Raw genomic sequence first — 19479 nt, 5'->3', positions numbered from 1 at the left:
CAACGCTGAGTGAGTGGACTCGCTTCCCAGTTTTTTTTTAGATCTCTAGCACATCAAGTCGATGGCTGGTGATGATGATTCTTCTGTTACTAAAAGCAGCAGTGCTCCAGTGGAGCTGCCTGTTACAAATTCAAAGTCGACATCTCCGTTCTCGTTGTTTGCTTCAGACAATCCTGGAGCGCTTATCACATCTGTGATGTTTACTGGTGATAATTACAATGAATGGTCTACGGAGTTGATCAATGCGTTGAGGGCAAAACGAAAGTTGGGATTCATTGATGGAACAATACCAAAACCATCTATTACTGATTCAAATTTCGAACTTTGGTCCTCTGTTAACTCGATGATTGTAGGTTGGATTCGTTCTTCTATTGAGGCACGCGTTCGATCGACAGTTACGTTTATCTCAGACTCTCACAAGCTTTGGGATAACTTGAAGAAAAGGTTCTCTGTTGGCAATAAAGTTCCACTTTCTTAAGGAGCAGTTAGCTCGGTGTCGTCAAGATGGACAATCTGTCATGGACTATTATGGCCGCTTAGCTAAACTCTGGGAAGAGTTAGATATGTACAAACCACTTCCTCCTTGCAGTTGCAGTGCAGCCGCAATTTATGAAACAAAACGAGAAGAAGAGAAAGTTCATCAGTTCTTAATGGGCTTGGATGAGGTTCGTTTTGGAGGAGTTTGTCAGGGAATTATTGCCAGCGACTCTCCGGTTGATCTTGGCGAAGCTTATGCCAAGGTTATTCGTGAAGAACAACGTCTCACATCCGCAAAAGACAGGGAGACGCAGCAGAGTGCAGTTGGCTTTGTTGCAAAGAAAGAATCTTCTGAAACAACCAGCAGTTCAGGACCTACAAAACGAAGTCAATGTAGTCATTGTGGACGCAAAGGACATGACAAGTCTAATTGTTGGCAGCTGGTGGGTTTTCCAGACTGGTGGGAAGAACGGTCTCCACCGAGAGATACCAGATCAGCTCGTGGTCGTGGACGCGGAGCGTCTGTGTCTGATCAGAGTAGAAACAATGGAGCTCGTAACGCTCACGCCACCTCCTCTAATTCCTCCACTTTTCCAGCGTTCACTGAAGATCAATGGAAAGCGCTTACTCAGTTACTCAATGAACAGTCCAAACCTTCTGAAAGGTTAACTGGTAAGAAACGTTATGGAGATCTTATTATAGACACTGGAGTCTCGCATCATATGACTGGAGAGCTCACATTTCTGGATAATGTTACTCCGATTCCACCATGTCCGGTTGGATTCGCAGATGGAAATCGAACTTATGCCACACATCTTGGCAACTTTCGAATTTCACACAATATCATTCTTTCGAATGTTCTATTTGTGCCTCATCTCAACTGCTCTTTGATTTCGGTCTCTAAGTTACTCAAACAAGAAAAGTGCTTTGCTGTACTGACCGATACCTTATTGATTTTACAGGATCGTTTCACGAGGACCCTGATTGGAGCAGGTGAAGAACGAGATGGGGTTTATTTCTTCAAGGATGTAATGGCTGCGAGAGTTCATGTTGCTGGCTCAAATGTTGGTTCAGATGGTCGGCTTCAGTGGCATCAAAGGCTGGGACATCCTTCTTTTTCGGTGTTACCTTTATTACCTTTGTCGTTTGATTCAAATAAATCTGCTCATCACAGTCCTTATGATGTTTGTTTTCGAGCTAAGCAGACTCGAGAGATTTTTTATGAAAGCTTGAATAAAACTACTGAATGTTTTCAACTTATTCACTGCGATGTATGGGGTCCATATCGTACACGTTCTTCCTCTGGAGCTTCATATTTTCTTACTGTAGTAGATGACTTCTCACGTACGGTCTGGACTTACTTGCTTCTTGAGAAATCCGAGGTCAAGACTATACTTCGAAACTTCTGTGCAATGGCTGAGAGAAAATTCTCCAAACAAGTCAAAACAGTTAGAAGCGACAACGGTACTGAGTTTACTTGCATGGCTCAATTCTTTCGAGAAAGTGGAATTGTACATCAGACATCCTGTGTTGCTACTCCACAGCAAAATGGCCGTGTTGAAAGGAAGCACAGACATATTCTGAACGTATCACGTGCTTTGCTATTTCAAGCAAGTTTACCTATAAAGTTTTGGGGAGAAGCTATTCTAACCGCAGCTTATCTGATTAACAGAACACCTACGGCTGTTCTCAACAATCAGTCTCCGTTTGAAGTTTTGTATACAACGAAACCGTCGTATGATCAGCTCAAAATTTTTGGCTGCTTGTGCTTTGTACATCATCGAGCTCGAGACAAGGATAAATTCAGCGCTCGAAGCCGCCGTTGTATTTTTGTAGGCTATCCGTGCAATCAAAAAGGATGGAAGGTTAATTTATGATCTTGACAAGAAAGAATTTCTGATCTCTCGTGATGTTATTTTCCATGAGAACGAGTTTCCATTTGCTACTTCTATGGTCAGCGTGAACAAGCCAAGTAAAACTTATCCAGTTCTATCTTTGTCGTCCGATGATGACTGGCAAGTACAAGAACTATCAGCTACAGTCGAAAGGGGGAGTAACGATGAACCAACCTTACCTCAGTCGTCTCCGGTTCTTCCTTCCTCATCTCCACCAGAACAGTCAGTTCCATCTGAAACAGAACACTCTGCATCATCTGCGGAACCGTCTAGTGACCAAATAAATCAGTCTACAACAGTCAGTCCCGAGGCAGAACATGTATCAGCTCCCTTGGAATCTTCAGACACTCCAGTCATAGTTGAAACTTTAGGGCGTGGCCACAGGAACAGAGCTCCACCTGCTAAGTTTCAAGACTACATATCTCACAATGTTCAGTGTCTCGCCGATACTAAAGAACCCCATCTCGATCTCATCTGCTCCTCATCGTCCTCCTCTGAAATAGTCCAAGGTAAAATCATTTATCCCATCAGTAATTATATTACTAATCTTAAATTTTCAGAAACGCATCAAGCCTTCTTAGCTGCGATCACTGCCTCCACTACACCTAAAAGTTATTCTGAGGCAATCAAGCATAAAGTCTGGTGCGATTCAATGAAAGAGGAGATGGTTGCTCAAGAGGAGAATGGGACGTGGGAGCTACGGAAACAGATATCCGGGTCCTCTGGGAACTAGGGTTTTCTTAGTTTCCTTATTTAAACGGAAATCGACGGTGCGAATTTCGGTTCCCACAGTTTGGCGCTAGAAGGAGGGGGACTTACGGATCAATCTAACCCGCAAAAACCACTCAACGATCAGGACATGCGAGATTCGACGTGCGCGAATGTCATCTCATTCAGGGGGGGAGAAACGGTCGATCGAGCCAAACCTCGGAACGATCTCCTTGTTATCGAGTTGACAATTCGAGATATCGACGTCGCTAGAGTACTAATCGATACCGGAAGCTCGGCCGATATCATCTTCAAAGACACTCTTGAAAAGATGGGGATCAGTCAATCCGAGATCGCAAAATGCCCAAGCCCACTGCTAGGGCTTTCGGGGGAAACGACCATGGCCTACGGATCGATTAGACTCGCTGTCAAAGCCGGAACCATGACAAACATCACAGAGTTTCTAGTCGTCGACCGCCCCGCATCTTACAACGTTATCATGGGGACGCCATGGCTGAACACCATGCGCGCAATCCCATCAACCTACCATCTTTGCCTCAAGTTCCCGACCCCTAACGGAGTCGAGGTAATCTGGGGAAATCCAAGAGTTTCTCAGGTTTGTTTCGCCGCGGAACTAAAACGAAAGAGACCGATCCTCGAAATTACTCCTAAGAAAGCGGAGAAAGTGACCTCCAGCAAAGATACGCGAAGTCAGGATTCAGCGGAATTCTTCTGGCAATCTCGTATCTTCGCAGCTCTAGATGAAAAACGCGAGCCAACTTGTGAACCCGTGGTAACGATCTGTCTCGACGAAGCCTTCCCAGAACGCTGCGTCGAGATCGGAGCCAATCTCCACGAGCCTTTAAAGACAGAACTCATAACCTGTCTTAAAAAGAACCTTAATACTTTCGCGTGGGCTGCGGAAGATATGCCAGGAATCGACATTAACATAACATGTCACGAGCTGAACATCAACCCAACATTCAAACCCGTCAAACAGAAAAGACGGAAGCTGGGACCCGAACGTGCTACCGCAGTAAACGATGAGGTCGAAAAACTGCTTAAAGTTGGGTCGATAACGGAAGTAAGATACCCCGACTGGCTCGCCAACCCCGTAGTAGTCAAAAAGAAAAACGGGAAGTGGCGAGTTTGCGTAGATTTTACCGACCTAAACAAGGCATGTCCAAAGGATAGCTTCCCTCTACCACATATCGATCGATTGGTAGAAGCAACGGCGGGCAACGAACTCCTATCCTTCATGGACGCTTTCTCAGGCTATAATCAAATTAGGATGAATCCCGACGATCGTGAGAAGACTGCGTTCATTACCGATCGCGGAACCTATTGCTATGAGGTAATGCCCTTCGGCCTCAAAAACGCTGGAGCAACTTACCAACGACTCGTGAACCGAATGTTCTCCAAACAACTCGGAAAAACGATGGAAGTTTATATCGACGACATGCTTGTCAAATCCCTCAAAGCAAGGGATCACGTGTCACATCTCGAAGAATGCTTCGCACAACTAAACTCCCATAACATGAAGCTCAACCCGACGAAATGCAGATTCGCCGTGGCATCAGGAGAATTCCTCGGCTACTTTGTCACCAACCGCGGTATCGAAGCAAATCCAAAACAGATCAACGCTCTAATCGAGATGGCTTCGCCGAAGAATAAACGGGAAGTCCAAAGACTGACCGGCAGAATCGCAGCACTTAACCGATTTATCTCACGATCAACAGATAAGTGCCTGCCCTTCTACGACGTCCTGCGAGGAAATAAAAAATTCGAATGGACGGAAGAGTGCGAAAACGCCTTCCAACAGCTGAAGCGTTATTTAGCTACTCCTCCAGTCCTCGCAAAACCCGTGGAAGGAGAGCCTTTGTTCTTGTACATCGCGGTATCGGCAACAGCCGTAAGCGGAGTCCTGATCAGGGAAGAACGCGGGGAGCAGAAACCTATTTTTTACATAAGCAAAACCTTGCTGGATGCCGAATCTAGGTATCCGTTGATGGAAAAATTGGCATGCGCGGTCGTAACATCGGCCCGAAAACTACGACCATATTTCCAATCCCACACGATTGTTATCCTCACGACTTTTCCCTTACGGACAATTTTGCATAGCCCAAGTCAATCAGGCCGATTGGCGAAGTGGGCGGTCGAGTTGAGCGAGTATGACATCGAATACCGACCAAGGACGAGCGCAAAATCACAGGTGCTCGCGGACTTTTTGGTCGAACTTCCAACGGGAGCAATAACCAACGAGGAACCAAATTCCACCTGGCTCCTCCACGTCGACGGATCTTCATCCAAGCAAGGATCGGGTATCGGGATCCGTCTCACATCTCCAACAAGCGAGATCCTGGAACAATCGTTCAGACTGGAATTCCATGCCTCAAACAACGAGGCCGAATACGAAGCATTGATCGCAGGTCTACGTTTGGCTCACGGCTTAAAAATACGCAATCTCCACGCTTACTGCGACTCCCAGTTAGTGGCCAGTCAATTCAGCGGAGAATATGAAGCCAGAGACGAACGGATGGACGCGTACCTCAAACTGGTCCAAGGTCTAGCTCAAGACTTCGACTGTTTCGCCCTTACCCGGATCCCCCGTTCCGAGAATGTCCAGGCGGACGCCCTCGCGGCCTTAGCATCAAGTTCCGATCCAGGACTCAAAAGGGTAATTCCGGTCGAGTTCATCGAACATCCGAGTATCGGACCCCCAGTCGTTGTCAATCTCATAGAGGGTCAAGACGACGAGGAAGAAGAGATTACGATACCACCACCATCGGAGCAATCCGATTACGGTTGTGATACCCCATGGCTTCAGACGATTCGAGACTACATTATCGACGGGCAACTGCCCGCCGAAAAATGGTCAGCTCGCAAGATCCGAACACAGGCCGCACGCTACGTAACAGTGGACGGCGAAATCTACAAGTGGAGATTCTCCGGACCGCTCCTGACGTGCCTGGAAGGAGAAAAGGCGAGGAAAGTAATGGAGGAAATACATTCCGGCTCATGCGGCAACCATTCCGGCGGAAGATCACTAGCCGTGAAAATCAAACGCCACGGGTACTATTGGCCAACAATGATCGGAGATTGCGAAAAATTCGCACGAAAATGCGAAAAATGCCAAAGGCATGCGCCAACTATCCGACAACCCGCCGAAGTTCTTTCCTCCATCACGTCGCCTTATCCCTTTATGCGCTGGGCCATGGATATTGTCGGACCTCTGCATAATTCAAAGCAAAAGCGTTTCCTTCTAGTCCTTACCGATTTCTTCTCAAAATGGGTAGAGGCGGACTCGTACGCGAGTATAAAAGACGTCCAAGTCGAGAATTTCGTATGGAAAAACATCATCTGTAGGCATGGAGTTCCTTACGAAATCGTAACCGATAACGGGTCTCAATTTATTTCCACCCGATTCGAGGCATTCTGCGAAAAGTGGAAGATACGACTCAACAAGTCAACTCCCAGATATCCGCAGTGCAACGGACAGGCTGAAACAATCAACAAGACCATTCTCGACGGACTGAAGAAACGCTTGGAGGCCAAAAAAGGTAGATGGGCCGACGAACTCGAAGGAGTCCTCTGGTCTCACCGTACCACCCCAAGGCGAGCAACGGGAGAAACTCCCTTCGCCTTGGTATACGGCGCGGAGTGCATGATTCCCGCGGAAGTAGAATTTCCCGGTGTTCGAAGAAGGTTCTTACCCGAACGAGAGGAACTCAACAATGCTATGCTCTTGGACGATCTCGACCTCATTAACGAATGCCGGGATCGAGCGCTCATCCGAATTCAAAACTACCAGCACGCCGCTGCGAAATACTATAACTCCAACGTACGGAACCGAAGGTTCAATCAGGGAGATCTGGTCCTTCGCAAAGTCTTCCAAAACACCGCTGAACGAAACGCGGGAAAACTCGGAGCAAACTGGGAAGGTCCCTATAAAATCGAAAAAGTCGTCCGACCAGGTTCTTACGAAATAGCCAACATGCAGGGCATAAAAATCCCTAGAACCTGGAATGCGATGCATCTCAAAAAATACTATCACTAAACGAACCAACTCGCAATCACTGAACTACGAGACGGCTTGATCTCCGCAAGGAGTACGTAGGCAGTTTGCCGAAAGGCAAATTCAGCTGTCCTCCCTTATTAAAAAGGGGGGGAGTGGGTACGTATACTCGTATACTCCCAAAAAATCGAAAAACTTCTTACCGCACTTTTGGTGTTTTCGACTTATCAAAACATCCTCACCCGCGAAATCGCAACGAGGTCTTCGGAAATTGGTCGGCCGCTTGGGAGAATCGAACCTTTAGCATCGCGAGACGTCGCAAAAGATGCCTCAAAATTGGTTTCTTCCGAGCAAACGAAATCTCCGCAAAAAGACACATATATGCACACATTAACATTTATTTTGCGCAAATTAATCAAAACAACGGCACACGCCACCAAGTCCGATGCTGATCACATCGAACTCACAAACGTCCTAAACAGACATAGCCATCTCATGGAGATGACTCTCTTACATCCGACACAAGGATAATAGCGCTATAAAAGAAATCCGAAATTTTGGTCTAGCACTTCCGGTCTCCGGAGAGATGCTCGATTCGTATCAAACAAGTCGTATAAGCCGAGAACTTTTCGCGGACTTTACATCGATACGAATCAGGAAGAAATCGCGACAGGAAAAACGATAGCCGGTTAGTCACCGCACAATCCTTAAACCGAAAGTAAACCTAGGTCTTGCCCTAAACCCAGCGCACTGGTCTCTAACATCTCAAAGGCATGATATCGAAAGATAAGAGATTCTTAAACCACGCCTCTATGTTTACGTTCGATACCTTCAGCGCCCCCGCAGAGTTCACATCTCGCGGAAGAACTCTCGAAACAGGTCTCGAATAAAACATTTCACAATCGAAGAAGGATATGAGACGACAACTCATCACCTTCCTCCCCACTATTCACAAATTCATAAAAAACGTTATCCGATTATCATACCATAAAGCCGCGGAGCGGCAGGGATTCAAAGCCACACACGGCCAGTCCCGAATACAAACAAGGCCGTTCAAGGCCGAAGCATAAAGACAAAAAAAAAAAAACAAATCTCTCGCAAGAGATCTAACCCAAGTCACCCTCAGAACTTACGCTCCCTCTTCACCCGCCGCCTCGTCCGAGCCTGGAGCCGCGTCGCTTCCGTTCTCTCCGACCATCGGATCTTTCCCCTCTGGGTCTTCTGGACACGTCGGAAGGAAGCAAGCGGATTTTAGGTCGGCCAGGATGAGACCGAAATCGCCATCCTCGGCCGCCATATCTCCCTTACAGCCGGACAGTCGGGCCTCTTCGGCCTCCAAGGTCGGGGGAGTCTCACTTTGGAACGACCGGACCACGGCCATCCCGCCCTCAATCATCGCCAAAGCGAAATCCCTGCTCCGGATACACTCGAGGGAACCCAGGGAAGCAGAAATCTTCGCCAAGCGAGCCTGAAACTCCGCACGAAGGGCATCCGTAGCCTCTTGGATCCCGCGGCGCGCTAGTCCAGCGTCACTCTCGATCTGACGCTGGAGTCGACGCACCTCCGAGGATTTGGCCTTCCTGGTTTTCTTTTCCTTAAGCAAGGAACTCGCCGTCTTCCCGAGGTCCCTCTCAAGCTCTCCTATCGCAACCTCGAGCTTCGACACTTTCGCAGAGTGAGAGTCCTCGACAGCCGTCAACATAGCCTCGGTTTCGGACCATCTGCCCTGAAGCTCCACCAACTCCCCGGAAAGACGACTGGTCTCAGAACCACATTCGCTGATCATCCCATCGATCAACGATATGAACTGCGAACGGTAAAAATTCTTAAGACTAAGTCCATGAAAAGAATGCACGAAAGACGATCGAGAATTCAAACAAGAAACAAACCTTTCCGCGAAGTCCCGATGCTAGGCTCGACCCACCTCGCTGCGAAGTCTCCCCGTCACCGCTCTTGGCCAGTTTCCTCTTCCGACTCTTAGGCTGAGTAGCCTGGACAGCGCTAGGAGCACGCAATGCCAGAACGATTTCTTTTCTGGCTGGAGGCGGAGGCACAGAGTCAGCGGCCTTCTCTTTGTCCTCGACGAGGATCGGAGTCGTGGAAGATCCCGCAGGTAGGACTTGCGGGGGAGAAGCCGCGACGCCGGTCCCATGACACGGGGCAACGACCTGCGCGGAGGAAGACGGAAACTCGGAGCCAGTCTGAGCCAATTCTTTCTCGGCTTGGCGACGAACTAGTTTCTCTCGGAAAGAAAGATGACCGGCAACACAAGCCGGCACTTCCGCCGGAGAAGTTGGAACCGGAGCCGGAGAAGTGGCCTCACCCATCTCGACGTCGGAATCCTTCTTATCACCTTGGGAGGAAGACATGTTGAAAGGAAAGTTATGAAACTAGAGAGGTTTTTGAAGAAAATGAAGGAGGAAAGGTGTGAAGAAAATGAATGACAAGAGCTCACTACTTATAGAAGTATGGGTTCGGAATGTCGCCTCGACAACTTTTTTCCGCGGAGTTTTAACTGTAAATTTCGTCCAATACACTTAACCTTGTCAAAGTCATCTATCCGCCCGCTAGAGTCACAACTCTAACGGGCTGGGGGGCTAACTGTTGGGGTCAAAAACGGTTACGACAAATTTAACATTCAAAACGTCCGAAGAAGAAAATAAGAGTTTCTCCGAAGAGTACTTTTCGAAATAGATTCTTCCTTACGAAAAAGCTTGGCGGAAGAAAGAATCGAGACGTCCGACGAAAGCTCGAAACAGGTCGTTACGCAGCGACTGAACGTCCGTCCCGCTCGGTCGCTACGTAGCGACCGAGCGATCGTCCCGCTCGGTCGCTACGTAGCGACCGAACTCAAGCCAAGGCTCGGTCGCTACGTAGCGACCGAGCGATCGTCCCGCTCGGTCGCTACGTAGCGACCGAGCTCGGCCAAGCTCGGTCGCTACGTAGCGACCGAGCGATCGTTCCGCTCGGTCGCTACGTAGCGACCGAGCTCGAGCCAAGCTCGGTCGCTACGTAGCGACCGAGCGATCGTCCCGCTCGGTCGCTACGTAGCGACCGAGCTCGAGCCGAAGCTCGGTCGCTACGTAGCGACCGAGCGATCGTCCCGCTCGGTCGCTACGTAGCGACCGAGCTCGAGCCAAAGCTCGGTCGCTACGTAGCGACCGAGCGATCGTCCCGCTCGGTCGCTACGTAGCGACCGAGCTCAAGCCGAAGCTCGGTCGCTACGTAGCGACCGAGCACTCGTTTCGCTCGGTCGCTACATAGCGACCGGGCTCGAGCCAAAGTTTGGTCGCTGTGTAGCGATTGAACCTTTCCGAACATCGATACGACACCAGTCCTTGCATTCTCGTCAAACCTTCGAATGCTATCTCCCGAAGACCGTAGCAAGCTCAGTCTATGTTTCCCGCTATTCTAATTCATCGATCAAACTTCGCGGATTAGAAACCGCGGAAAACTCGTAGTAAACGTGTCGAGTCGGAAGACGGCCCAAAGGGACCTAAAACACGACTCGAGGCCCATCCTACGATTTTTCCTAACCAAAAGCCCGTGAACCACAGCATGGTTCGCGCTTGGCCCACGAGGAAGGATAAATGTCAAGTTTCCGCGGATAAATACGGAAGTTTTGAAGATAATTGTGAAGATCGGGAAAAATGGAATATCTCCATTTTTATGCTATGACGGCTTAAGGGCAGAAGAGTAAAAGCGTAAACCGACCTTGGAGCTAGTATATAAGGAGTCCTAGGCGAGGAGCAGAAGGGGGAACTTTTTCAGAGCAAACTTAGCACTTAGAGCGATTTAGGCAACTTTCCGTTTTTGTTATTTCGAGCTGCGACTCAATTAGGTTTAGCCGTCTTAGGGTTGCTAGAACTAGGAATCTCGCCGACAGCTCTCGAGCCCAGGCTTATACCTTGTTGTAACGCTCATACGCAGATTCGGAATAAGATCTACTTTGCTCTCTTTTCGATTTCTTACTTTTATCGTTGTTATTCTCGTGTTCTGATTGCTTGACGTGTGGTAATTAACAGATATCCGGGTCCTCTGGGAAACTAGGGTTTTCTTAGTTTCCTTATTTAAACGGAAATCGACGGTGCGAATTTCGGTTCCCACACCGATGTTCTTACTAAAGCTCTTGGGCGCCCTCAGTTTGAATACTTGTCTTCCAAGTTGGGCGTTAAGGACCTTCACTCTCCAACTTGAGGGGGAGTATTAGGGAGATAATCCCTACGTTATGGATTAACTTCAAAGTTGTGTTTATCTACATGTAATATATTAGAGATAAGTCCAAATAGCTTGCGTATCAAGGCATCGCTATGTTGTATTTAAGAAGAGCCTTTGCTCACGTTAATATCAAGTCAATAGTTTATGAATCTCAGTTTTGCTTTACAACCAACGCAGACCTTATTCGTCTATAGTTGAACTCGTTCGGTATCTAAGCTCCAATGCCTGAACAATGATACCACAGCTAAAAGCATCTCTAATACCTTTATGTATTTCTCTAAAATAGAGTTACATTATATAAAGAAATATAGAATAATATTATTATTTTACTCTGTCTAAAGATAAAGTAAAAGTTAACATACCTATATATTTTTTATAACTCTATTATAAAGGTATACCATTTGAGAAAATTCACTTTTATAATAGAATTATTTTACTTTAGAAGAAAATATAGAGAGAAAAATAGGTTTGGGTTAGATATGGTTTAAGATTCTATAAAGGAGCAAAGGAGGCAGAGGGACGGAACAGTTTTGTTTCCCGTCTTGATCCCTGTCAATGCCGATCCAGGCTCCAGAGTATCCTTCAACAACTCCAACGCTGAGTGAGTGGACTCGCTTCCCAGTTTCAAAAGACTCGGCGCTCATTTCGCAGATACGGACGATCAAAGAGTGTACGGACGCTGGCTTTCTCACGGGACTGCTTCTCGATGATGATGGGCTTGACACAAATGTGGGTTAAAATATGTTGGGCTTATTACATCCTTAATAACAACAGCAAATCATAAGTTATGGGCTAATTCTCAATGTTTGGGGAAAGCCCATTTAAAAAAGGAGAAACGATTCTCAGTTTCTCACGCCGACATTATGGTCAAAGGAGCTCACAAGTCATAACTTCTGGCCTTCTTTAGGACAAAAGGAGTGTACTTATGTTTTTGGATTAAACTAATAATCAAGACTAATTACGTACACCCAAAAATAGGAATCCAGCTGCAACTCACCACCATTTGTATTATTAAGTCACCAAAATAGGAATCCAGCTGCAATTCACCACTACTTCTTTCACATTCACGCACACCCAACTTTCTCTCGATGTTCATCAATAGTAGCAGGCCCAATTAACATCTTCCGTTGCTGTCTTCCTAAGAACCACACTTTTATCTTAATTTAATTGCACTTAGCACCTAAATAATATCTCTAAACACTAGTTATTTGAATATTAACGCATATTCTTTATATTTAATGAATCAAAGCATTGTTGTATGCATACATCATTGTAGCTTTTACTAGGAGTTTTGCGGTTCGATTCATTGTTTTTGTAAACGCGTAAGACCCATGTTTAGTGCTTACACTGAAGAAACCCAAATTACAATAACAAACAACAGGAGAGAGGGAAAGAAGAAAAGATTTGTATTCTTTTCTTCGTCCTATTCTTACGTACGTTGAGTTACAAGTACGGATCATTTTGTATTTAGATGCTTCTCATATCAGAAAATATAAGACAAATTGAAGTCGGTGGTCCAAAGAAACTTTATGTTTTCGCCTGGTTCTAACTTTCTAAAACTCACAGACACACATGTATCTTATAAAGTTATAAGTAAATCTTTTTTGATAAAGATCAAAGTCACACATGTCTCAACAACATTAGTTTAAACCTTTTTTTACTCAGATTTATCTGTTTCTGTATCCGTTCATATTAACTTTTTATCTGCTGTCTTTCCCGACAAAGAAAACAAAAACATATCTCTTTTTTCAAACCAAGACCATTCTCTCCAACGCTCTTGTAAAGCAAATAGATATTTCACTTTATTATAGTATAAGATTTGTGATTAAACCTTAAACCTAACTAAACAACAAAACAGAAGTCCTAAACTTTTTCAAACCATAGGGTAACAAACACCAATTCGTTACAAACAAACATAAAGTGTCAAGTTAGATGTTAAATGGTTAAAATGGTCGAACCTTGTGATCCGTTTCGATTTGGATGTATAAAATTCTGTTACTTAAAAACTTGGTAAAACTTGTAAAAATTTATCTTCAACCTGCGATCTAGCACTGATCCTGTATTGATTGACTCGGTACATACCCACAAAGTACAATCGTATTTTTAAAAAGTTTGATTTAACTTTTGATAGTTTTTTTACCGTATATGTGTATACTACTAGTACTAACTAAACTAATTGCATCGTGCTTTTAGACCTTGATCAAAAAATTATTATGCCACCTGAAAAAGTGCGCATATAAAACTATAAGTGGTTGACATGGTCTAGTGTTAGTTTATTTTTTGCTACTGGTAATCTATTATTCCCTACGTTTTTAATTGATAAGTTTAAGAGGTTTTGTTTTGTTTCAAATTACATGATATTTTTAATTTTAATGTAAAATTTAATGATTTTAATTATGCTATATGATTTTTTATATTCTACAAATTGTTTTCTATTAGTTTAATTATAGTTAGTTAGGTAGCTGATGTTTTTGTTTATAAAATTTATAAAATTAAATAAGATAAATAGAAGGAATATAAGATTAATGTTTTGTATTTAGTTTATCCTAGATTTAAAATTGAAATTTATAGAATTTGACTTTATAATATCAATATTTAAAATACATCATAAATTATATAAAACATAAATTTTAATAATTTCCGGATTAATTAGTATAAGTTTCAGGAAGGTGTGTTTATTCGGGTACTCAATAGGTAGACATTGATGAGTTCTAAATTTACTGGATAAAGAGATTTTGGATCCATATCGGATGGTAGCGTTTTGATATGGATTTGATTCCTGTCAGTTATGGATATGTTCTAGAATTAAAATTCTGTTTCATATTCAAAAATTTGGGTAACAATCTAATTTTAAATTATCATTCTCTCCGGTTGCACAAAAAAAAATATCCTTCTATCCGTTCCACAAAAAATGAAAGTTTTGAGAAAAAAATATTTTATAAAAATAGATTTTTAAGTTATTTCTTCATATTTAATAAGTGAAAAGAATAATTTGTTAAATTTAAAAAGTTTAGATTAAAACTATTGGTATAAAGTTACTGAAATCTGCTTTTTTTTATACATGAATATAGTTATTGCTATGTAATAATCATTTTCTAATATTTCTGACAAAAAATTCAAAAATTATCATTGTGGAACAGAAAGAGTACATGATTATATCCGAAACAAGAAAATATATAAATGTAATGAAATATCTAAACGAGTTTTGAAGACAATATTGATCACAAATATAGAATTTAAATCCAAAGTACTTGAAAATAGCTACTAGCACATGAAAGACAAGTATATTGTAAGAATTTCACTTACTCTGTATTGATTATTACAGGGTGAGTTGAATCTGTAAAATCTAACTGCATAAGACTGCATTTGTTTCTGGTTGATCGAGTAATCGCTCGGGTTTTGGGTAGAAAACTTAACCGAACTGATAGTGATAGTCAGTAGTCACAGTTCTCGTTGAGAAAAACCATTGGTTTAATACACTTACATGTAACGGATCCGAACCGGTTAGTTTTGAGTCGGTTTTAGTCCGGGTATTTGGTTCTAGTATTTATGCCGAGACTGTAATTATTTGTTACCACACAAAAAAATTACCAATGTTTCTTTTTGCAATTGACTTGGAGGAATTTGATCCAATGATCTTTGACATTTGTTTGAGGATAAATCCACATTTCCACCAACCCTTAGCATCACAAAGTTATAGAATGGATCATCAGAGGGTCCACATGTGATGCAAGAAAACCGCGTCTACTATAGCAAAATCCAAATTCATCCATTCTCTGTTTCTCTCTGCTCCTCTCTACTAGTCCCATTTCTTCACTACACTTCTTTTTAATTTTAAAACAAAATCCAGATTCTGCCTCCTTCCTTTAGATACACCTTATTTAATCACAATAATACTATTTTAGTGAATCTACAGTTTTCCATTGAGATATATAACACTTGTTAAACCCACAAACAACCTGTGTAGTTTCCTGGAAGCTACACTTTTAAACATTTGAGATATATTACTAAACGTGTACATGCTTTATCTGCTGTTTAAGATACTAATCCACACTTATAAATAACTGCTAGCAATTGTTAACATTCCAACATCAGAATCCAATCAGTCCAAAATAAAAAAACAGCAAACATTTTGAGAAAAGAAAACTTACTTCTCTGTGTGGTTTGTTCATGTCTGGTCATAGTAATTCCACTAACAATACACGAAGTGATGGACAAGCTGGTATACCCTCTGCCTACAGAGGAGTCCGGAAGAGAAAATGGGGCAAATGGGTGTCAGAAATTCGTGAACCAGGGACCAAGAACCGTATCTGGCTAGGAAGTTTCGAGACTCCTGAAATGGCTGCAACCGCCTATGACGTGGCAGCATTCCATTTCAGGGGACGAGAGGCTCGTCTCAACTTCCCTGAACTCGCCAGCAGCTTGCCACGCCCTGTAGACTCTAGCTCAGACAGTGTTCGCATGGCAGCTCATGAGGCAGCACTCTGCCTCAGAACCGAACCAGTGGAGTCAGCCATGCAAGTGGACACCTCAAGCTCCTCCAATGCAGGTCCAACGATGGTCAGACTCTCCCCCAGAGAAATTCAAGCGATCAACGAGTCAACTATGGGATCTCCTACCATGATGATGCATTCAACATATGATTCAATGGGGTTTGGCTATGATATGGGGATGAATGTTTGGGATACATACCTGACCGACTCTCTTTGGGACCCTTAATCCCCGAACTCATGGGGAGTTTCTACATTTTAACAATAATTGGTTGCTTCCAGCTTAAGTCAATGGCCTAGAATGTTTAATTATTAGGGTTTAGTTTCCAGAGTCTAGCACAAGGGTTGTTGATTCTGACGTTATGGCAAGGAATAAAGCTCATCTGAGTTTTGGAGGGAAGGGCACGATTGTATTCTTCTAAAGGAACAAGAGAGCTTGATGGGTCCCAAATATGGACCTCTTCACCAATATTTTTAAGCATTATTTGCCACTAGTAGACACAAAGCTTCTATTTCATAAGCTATGTTAGAGATTGTGAGGTGTGACTTATTTTTTATTTATTTTCCCAATTGTTTGTTACCCCATATGCTTATGTAATTCGATATGAAACATTGATTTGATTTGGTATTATGTTTTATGGATTTCTGAAAACTATAAGATATTTATTATTCTAACAAGACTTTTTCTATCAACTTTTTTCCTTACCGAACTACGACTGATCTTAAGAATTTTTGTTTACATTTCATACTTGGAATCTATATGGCACTCAGTGGCGAGAGAAGGCGCACCGTTCGCCATGGTGCAAAAAAAGCGACCACCATGCAAATGGACGACTATTTTTTCACATCGCAGAATAGAGGACTTGAAAACAATTTATTTGTATATAAAATAATTTAGAAGAGCTATTGAGAAATTTAGTATGTAAAACATCTTCAAACATGTTATATGTATTCATACGAGTTATTGGAAAAAATTCTAGATTCATTATTATTTGATGAATTTAAAAATCGTAATAGAAGAACTTAAAAATTAAAGCTCAAATCCAATTATTTTAAAACCAAAAAAACTGAAACCAAAGTGCTGCGTTGAGAGTATAACCTTCTATTGGCTCTAATTGTTGATGTGTAGTATTAGCTTTGAGTTATCAAAAAAATTATAGTTCAATGTAATTTGCAGTAAAAATTATGTGATAAAAACTTTAGATTTATGTAATGAGTTTGCCGTATAAATTTGAGTTAATATATTTTGAAAATAATTAATTGGTAACATTTTTGATGTATAAGTTGCAGTATGTATAATTTTTTTTTTAAATCTAAATATCAGAAATAATAACATATATTATATATTTAATAAAATAATTAGAAAAACTAAATGTAATGTAAAAATTAACTAAGAACATATATTAAGAAACAATTAAAAATTAAAATTAACAAATAAAATCATAGAAAGTCTTTGGCTAACAAGTAGGTAATTTATTGAAACATTGTATTAATTAGTAACAAGTAAACGTACAACTATATGATCATGAATTTTAATTTTTTAATTTGTTAAAGAATAAAAAAGGACGTGGGGGTAGTTAATGGAAAATCAAAAAATTATTAAACTCAAGTCTTAATATATAAGAATTTTGTTGATGTTGATTTAAGATTTGATTTATCATTTTTACAAAGGACATAACTCAAACTAGTAACTCAACAATCTCCTAGACTATGGCTTTGATTGGTAACATGATGTATACTTGATTTAGTTTGAATTAGGGGTACTAATCAGAAATGTCACCAATCATGATGTAGTTATAAATTTTTGAGTTTGTGTTTGCATTATAATGTGGTAAAGTTGTGTTATATTTTTGAGTTATGTCCTTTGAAAAATCAACAAATCAAATATTAAATCAACATCAAAGAAAATGGCATGTATTAGACTTTGAGTTAACTTGAGTTGGTTGTCCACGTTTTTTTTTCTTTTTCTAAGGAAATTTATCAACTTTTGAAACATGGCAATTGTCCAACATTTACTGTTGCATACAACTATTTATTTGCCAATAAATAAATAAATATTTTCAATAGTTATATACATGAATTCATTTGTTTGTCAGTTTCATTATAAATTTTTTTATTTCTATTCAATTACTTGAAATAAACCTTTTATAATTTAAATTGTTAATTTTTGGTAATTAAAATTTACATCCATAAATTTATTTTATAATAAGAGTTTTTTGTTATTATACATGTATATTTAGATATTTATTAATTTTAATCGATTTAAATTTTCTCTAATCTATTTTAATTATTATATTAGTAATAACTTTTATTATTTTTGTATTTATAATTTTTATTAATTTTAAAAAATAATTACTACAATTTATAAATTAAAACCATTACCAATCAATTTTATTAATTGTTAAATTCTTATCTCTTATACATATTCAAAGTAATATATTTTTATTCAATAATAAATTATTTTAAAATTTTATTTTTCTTTAATAAATACTTCATTATTTATATGTTTATACATTAATTATTTTATTTAAAGCATTACTTCAGTGTAATTCATACTTCAAAAAAGTTACCAGTCAATATTTTTAATAAAATAGTAACTCTTATTTTACTACAAACTTACCGTATAAATCTACAGTTTTTACCACATTAATTTTACTGCAAGTTACATCGATTTGTAATACAACTGCAAATCAACTCTAATACTACATGTCACCAATCGGAGCATATATTTGCGAAGTGATTTTGCCACATGTCCTCTCTACAATCATTTTTACAAAAACAATGATGACATGGCTAACAAGATTGATGACATAGCTTATAGTTAATATGATATGGAAAATCATATTTATTACTGACATATATTTTTGGTAAACTTTATAGAATATGACAATAAGTTATTGTCAATAACTAATACATTACATTTAATGTTGATTTATAATTTTGGTAAACTTCTTAAAATATGGTAATAATTCATAAATCATCACTAAAATAAATATATTGAAATATGCATTATAAATTTCGAAATACATTATTTAATTGTATTTTTATAATTATACAATTTTTATTACTAATATTTTCAAAATTTTCTACATCTTTTTAAAAATATTAATAAATTGTTAATCATAATTTCATTAGTTTTTTTTAGATATCTACCAATTTTATAAATATTATTTAGTTATAATTTTTTATAACTATAAATTTTTATATGATTTGATTTTTTAGTAATTTTATACAAGTTGATTTAATACATTTAACCAAAATAAATAGATAAAAAATGTATCTAAGATTCGAATTTTAATATTACATATATATTATTAAATGTAATTTAAAATAAACAAAATTATTTTTTTGCTTTTTTTATGCTTAAATAATCAACTTTATATTAAATATTAGTCAAAAATAATAAAATATATAATATTAATAAATTTCATTTTAAATATAATTTAACTCTTAAAACATTTATCACTGCACATGGGTGCAGGAAAAATACCTAGTAATACATTATAACTCAAACCTAACATCAAAAACTCAAAACTAATTGTGACATTTTTTATTTTTCTGCATAACTCAAACTAAATAAATTCTAATACATGTTACCCTTAAGCGTCCGTTGCATCCATAGGCGTCTATAATTGTGGTCCATGTCAGAGAACTCTTGACAACAACAAAAGAGAAG

General features: G+C 40.4%; 1 protein-coding gene across 1 annotated transcript; it reads left to right on the top strand.

Moving 5' to 3' along the window:
• The first annotated feature begins 11211 nt into the window (after nt 1–11211).
• Nucleotides 11212–18926, top strand: LOC103852716 (ethylene-responsive transcription factor ERF021). The gene has a single exon (XM_033285873.1). The coding sequence runs from the start codon at nt 15484–15486 to the stop codon at nt 16030–16032; it is 549 nt and encodes a 182-aa protein (XP_033141764.1). The 5' UTR covers nt 11212–15483; the 3' UTR covers nt 16033–18926.
• Nucleotides 18927–19479: the final 553 nt, after the last annotated feature.

Source organism: Brassica rapa, chromosome A02 (genome assembly GCF_000309985.2).
Source record: "Brassica rapa cultivar Chiifu-401-42 chromosome A02, CAAS_Brap_v3.01, whole genome shotgun sequence".
Lineage (NCBI taxonomy): Eukaryota > Viridiplantae > Streptophyta > Magnoliopsida > Brassicales > Brassicaceae > Brassica > Brassica rapa.
Note: the sequence above shows the minus strand (reverse complement) of the source record. Positions and strands in the feature narration are given on the sequence as shown.

What these genes read in the sequence shown, in the direction of transcription:
- LOC103852716 (XM_033285873.1), top strand. Translation starts at nt 15,484, where the DNA reads ATGTCTGGTCATAGTAATTCCACTAACAATACACGAAGTGATGGACAA.